The following is a 5,156-nucleotide window of genomic DNA, read 5'->3' as shown; positions in this document are numbered from 1 at the left end:
AAACTACGCTGCCCTTTTAAAAAAGGTTATGAGCAAAATTATACTGATGAATATTTCACTGTAAAGGAATGCGTGTTAAGGGACCCTCCTGTTTACAGGTTAAAAGAGTATGACTGCGAAATATTACAGGGAACGTTATATGAGCAAGAGATGCAAAAAGTTATTATAGATAAAAACAAAACATTTCAAATAGAGAAGATTTTATCTAGAAAGAAAAGACAAGGCCGAGACCTGGTGTTAGTCAAATGGGTCGGATGGCCAGATAAATTTCACTCTTGGATTTTGGAAAAACAGGTAATTCAACTACCTTAGCAGTTTACAAACACACGTATAAATGGATACAGAGTATTTTTTTGTCACCCAGCCCAGCAACTCATCTGCATTATTTTACCCGAGCAATACAATAGTAAACTATAGAACAAAACTATCCAAGCCTTTACACTTTAAATCAGCATGCGAGGTGGGTTTGATAGAAATACAATATCCAAAAACATGGAAATCTTTTTCAGCAGAAGACTCAAAAATTTGTTGTGTTTGATAAAAAAAATCCAACAAAAGGTTAGTTCTATCAGCGACACAGGGATTCTATACAACAACGTCACAGATAATAGCTGAACTAAACAGCTGTTTATCTGAAAATGACATGGGTCACATTGAGCTTGATTACAACAACATTACCAACAGAGTAAGCATTTTACCAACAAGAGACGTAGAATTAACGTTTCAAGGAAAACTTGCACAAATCTTGGGATTTATCCCTGGAGCAGCTTTTAAAACTCACGAGGGAATTGCAACATTTAGATCTCAGCCAGGAACTAACACAGAGTTGACACAGATGCTGTATTTGGCGCCACATCCTGCCGATGTTAATGTAGGGATGTATAATATATTTTTTTATACCGATATTGTTGTTCATCAAACAGTAGGGGATAGTTACGTCCCTCTTTTAATGCGATCAGACATGTTTATTTACTTTCTCTTAGGCACATACACGACAGGCAGGTCTGAAAGCAAGTTGGTTCTGAGTCTGAAATCATCAGGTGTCTTAGCTTTAAAATCAATCATCAAGTAACCGTAAGGAACACTCGTGGCATCCTCTAAACAATCCATAAAAAATGACTCTTCCCAGGAAACATTTGTCTAGCCATTAGCATGACTTGGTATTTATCTCTGGGATTTCTAAACAAAACAAGATAATTAGTATTCAAATTAATAGTACGGCTAACTTTGCCTTGAAAAAAAAAATTCTGAACTAGATATAAAAAAGTTCCATTTCTATAATGCACAAATTTTGTAAACACATTTTGGACATCAATGTTCTTGCTAGCATCATTCATTAAATCATCAATAATCAACAAATTGTTAATATCTAAAGGCAACTATGTATCATCACATAAAGAAGATGGCAAGCCTTCAACGAAATTCACATTTCTAATTTTCAATAACTGCTCATACAATGGTTGCCAACACGAAACAATTTATACAACATTTTCAATCTGTTTTGAAATGAGTTTATCGGCATTTTCAGTCAACATTTTCACAAAATATGTTTTACTGCTGTTTAAAGGACCTGGCAAAATTAGACTAAAAGAATGTTGTAGTCTAAAATCAAAACCATCAGTCTCTCTAACAGCCATTTCAAAAACCACATGGTAAAGTTCTCAGATTAGGAAAAACTCTGCGTTTCATGTAGACGACTTCAAGTCTTTTGGCAATTGTTTTGTTTTTTAGTTTCGAAAGCCTTTTTTTTTCTCAGTTCTTAAAATTGTCTCCTATTGTTAGGATTGTAGATAGGCTGACATCTATCTCAGCTTAAATCACATCCTAATGTTCGACGCTCATGTGGTGCAGGATAAAACCGGAAAAAAGACTTTGGCCCAGGGTTAAGCACAGCTGTCGCAGATAGAGAATGCAAACTCGGTTTTATCATCAATCCATTTAAACTTCCGGTTTTTACGTATCACATCTGATGTATTTTGTTTACTAGCTAATAATTAAGATGTTGCAGGCAGAACACATGATCGGTCTAAGAAAGTAACACAGAAGACGACAGTGAGTAGAATATTGTAATATTATTACAATATAGGTGACAGCAACTAACGCCACTTCCCTAGCAAAGGTTGTAATCTATAAAAAACAAACTCGTTGAAGACATTGAAAATGAGCATCCTGTAAGTAAACTCTGAACCATGTGCACGCACATAAAGAGGAGAAATGAGAAATGGCGACTCACGTGGCAGACGGATGAAACTGCTTGAAGTGACTAGTCCTCCAACTGTGTAAAATATATAAATATATAACTCTTACGGTTGTTTGGTCTGTTAACGAGTTATCGTCACAATGCCAGCAAACACGTACTGTGGTTGAACTCTCCAAAACTCAGATGAACTTATTAGGTTTGAGGTGTTTTGTTGATCTAGACTTATTGTTGCGGCACTGTAGCCTCCACGGTGGGTGATGTACAAACAAAAAAGATCCCAGAAAACAGTGCTGGTCTCATCAAACTCTCCGAAACTTAAATGAACTAATTGGGTTTGAGGCATTTCGTTGACTACACCGCTGTGGCCTCATGGTGGGCAATGTCAAAAGACAAACCCCAGAAAACAGTGCAAGTCTCACACACGGAAGGCTACCTGGTTTGCTTTAATTGACAGGTTACCTCCGTCACAAGAGGAAGCAAGATTCTCTGCATTATATGCTTTAAAATCTAGATATTTGTCCTATCATATCATTAAGGCATAAGGATTATAATACACTGTACTTTAATTAATATATCTATATTGTATATAGATAACTGTAATATCATGAATTTCATAGGGTTCTTAAGGGACTTTCTTGCACAACCTCGCCCCCGCCATCTGCCCCTCCCGAATTAAGCGTGTTCACGAGAGCGCTCCGGGGGGTTCGTGGGAGCGCGCAAAGCTGGCCTTTATTTACTACTAATGATCACTTATCATGAATGGGAGATTGCATTAATACCTGTGTGTTGATCAGGAAGACTTCAAATCTCTCTCATCAGCAAAAGTCAAATAATCAGACTTTGCTTTTGTGACCATTAAGTAGACAAACCAACTTCTAAACACATGTATATTGTTTGTGTATGATTTATGCATCTATCAATGAGCAGCATCTAATCTCATTTCATCAGGACCTCTCTATTTCAATATTGATTCAGTGGCTGATTGTTTCATTGTGTTTTCATTGATCACTGCTCCAACCACATCAAACCCAAACTGGACTCTTGGACCAACATCTGTCCCATCGGCCTCCACACTAGCAACAACTCAGAGTTTGAGCTCCAGTTCAGGAAGTGTCACATCTTCAACAGCTTTCCCTGAAACCACCAACCAGTCAAAAGGTACAGTTCACAGTGTACTCTTAGTCCTCCTGCCAATCAGTGTCTCTCTGCCAACTTCATCTTCAACAAAACAAATCTTCTTAAAACTTTAAATTAAGCATAAGATCTATATTTTTCCTGTCTCGGTCTCGCTTATGATTTTGTGTTTCATTCTCATTTTGCCATTCCCTGTTTTTGGTAGAACTAAAAGGCAGAATTTGGGCCTTTCTCCTTTCCCAAATTTGTGCCTCCTAGATCCTCAACGCTCAACTCCTTGCATCGCATCATAGACCCTCCCACCCAAGATGCAAACTGGGAGGAGTTGAGGAAACAGGAATTTAATGAAATGAGACGTCCTTGCCTCAAAGCCCAGCCGTCATTTGTAATCGACGTCAGTTAAATATGACGTCTAATGATTCACAGCTGCTGTTTTGAGCCTGCCGCTGTGATTTCTGTCAGATGAGCAGATTAGCTGGTGGCTCTAATACAGTGTTCTTTGGCAGGAATGTTTATCGCATCTACCACATGTATTTGCATGAGAACAAACAACAGAGACCAAGATGTGGAAAAAAAAGCTCTACTAGTGATCAAAAACTTCACAGGGCACCTTATGTTCCCAGTAAAAGATTTAAAAAATCCCTTTTCCTCTCTCTCTCTTTCCAGCCCTCTCCTGTGTCCCTCGTCCACATTACTTCTTGCCTCTGGTTGTGTGCCTGCCCTTGGTTTTTGTGCTGTTGGCTGTTTTTCTGCTTGTCATCTACAAATGGAAGACAAGGAGGAATAGTGGTTTGAACACCAGAGGAAATGCAGGCAGTGTACACATGGAGGTAAAGAGCTTCTGTCTCTGTTTACATGGGTTTCAGTGGTTAAGAATGAGAACTTTGGAGCAGAACAGTGTGGCTCTGTGGATGCAAATGTCAGTCTGTCAATTGGTCCACTGCTTTGGTCCAGACTTACATATCTTAACACATTAACAAACAATGACCTAGAAACAACAAATATCACACTGTTAGTCTTCTGCTGTATTTCAGGTTTAATGTCATTCCTGTTTTATTTTTAGTCCGTCATCTATGAGAACTGTCCTCCAGTGTCCACATGTGAAGACTCCATCTACCACACCCTCGATCCAGAGAACGGGACCAAACCTACATTTTAAGACAAGATACAAATGCAATGTTTGGATTTGAATCTTGGTTTCGTACTGTGCAGCTTATAAAGTGTTGCAAGGTTCCATTTTCTTCCTTTTTTGTTGACAAATATTATCTATTAATCATATTGTCTCCTCTGATTATACAACGCTGATCATTTGTCTCATGGTGTTCAGCAGTATATCCCTTGATTATTCTAAAATGTCCAATCTGTTTTCAGAAATGTAGATGTTCTTGGTTTGTCGTTGTTATTTTAGTTTAATGAAGCTACTGTATTTGTTATCCTTTGTTTTATTTTGTTGGTTCCAGCTTTTCCAAGTATTTTATCGTTTTCTTCAAATTAGTAAAACAGCACCCCTCTTGATTGTAATGGCTGGTAAATGTAAGTCAGCCTATGTGGTGAAAGATGGTACTGCACCTTACATTAAAGAATGAAAAATACCACAGCATGCAACAACTTATTTCAAATCCTCCATCTTGGATGGTTGTCTAGTTTGTCTAGAATAATTACTAATGTCCCATTGTTGATGTGTATGCACATGTGGTGCATTTGTTGATTTGGTTATTTATGTGGTTATTGCGCAAATGTATTTATCTTGTGGATTCCCTTTATGGTTTTGGGATTTAGCTGTGAAGTGTGATATTATAGACATGTCTACACACTAAACAAA

General features: G+C 37.8%; 1 protein-coding gene across 1 annotated transcript in view; it reads left to right on the top strand.

Annotated features, from left to right (window-relative positions):
• LOC123967581 (CMRF35-like molecule 5) overlaps positions 1 to 4,897 on the top strand; it is a 9,577-nt gene extending 4,680 nt beyond the window's left edge. Inside the window, exons 3-5 of the mRNA XM_046043680.1 lie at positions 3,278 to 3,358; positions 4,001 to 4,164; positions 4,398 to 4,897. Coding sequence (XP_045899636.1) covers positions 3,278 to 3,358; positions 4,001 to 4,164; positions 4,398 to 4,493 — 341 coding nt within the window. The 3' untranslated portion in view covers positions 4,494 to 4,897. The remainder of the gene's footprint in view (positions 1 to 3,277; positions 3,359 to 4,000; positions 4,165 to 4,397) is intronic.
• Positions 4,898 to 5,156: the final 259 nt, after the last annotated feature.

The sequence above is a fragment of the Micropterus dolomieu genome, linkage group LG03, assembly GCF_021292245.1.
Source record: "Micropterus dolomieu isolate WLL.071019.BEF.003 ecotype Adirondacks linkage group LG03, ASM2129224v1, whole genome shotgun sequence".
Classification (NCBI taxonomy): domain Eukaryota; kingdom Metazoa; phylum Chordata; class Actinopteri; order Centrarchiformes; family Centrarchidae; genus Micropterus; species Micropterus dolomieu.
This window is presented reverse-complemented; position numbering and strand designations above follow the sequence as displayed.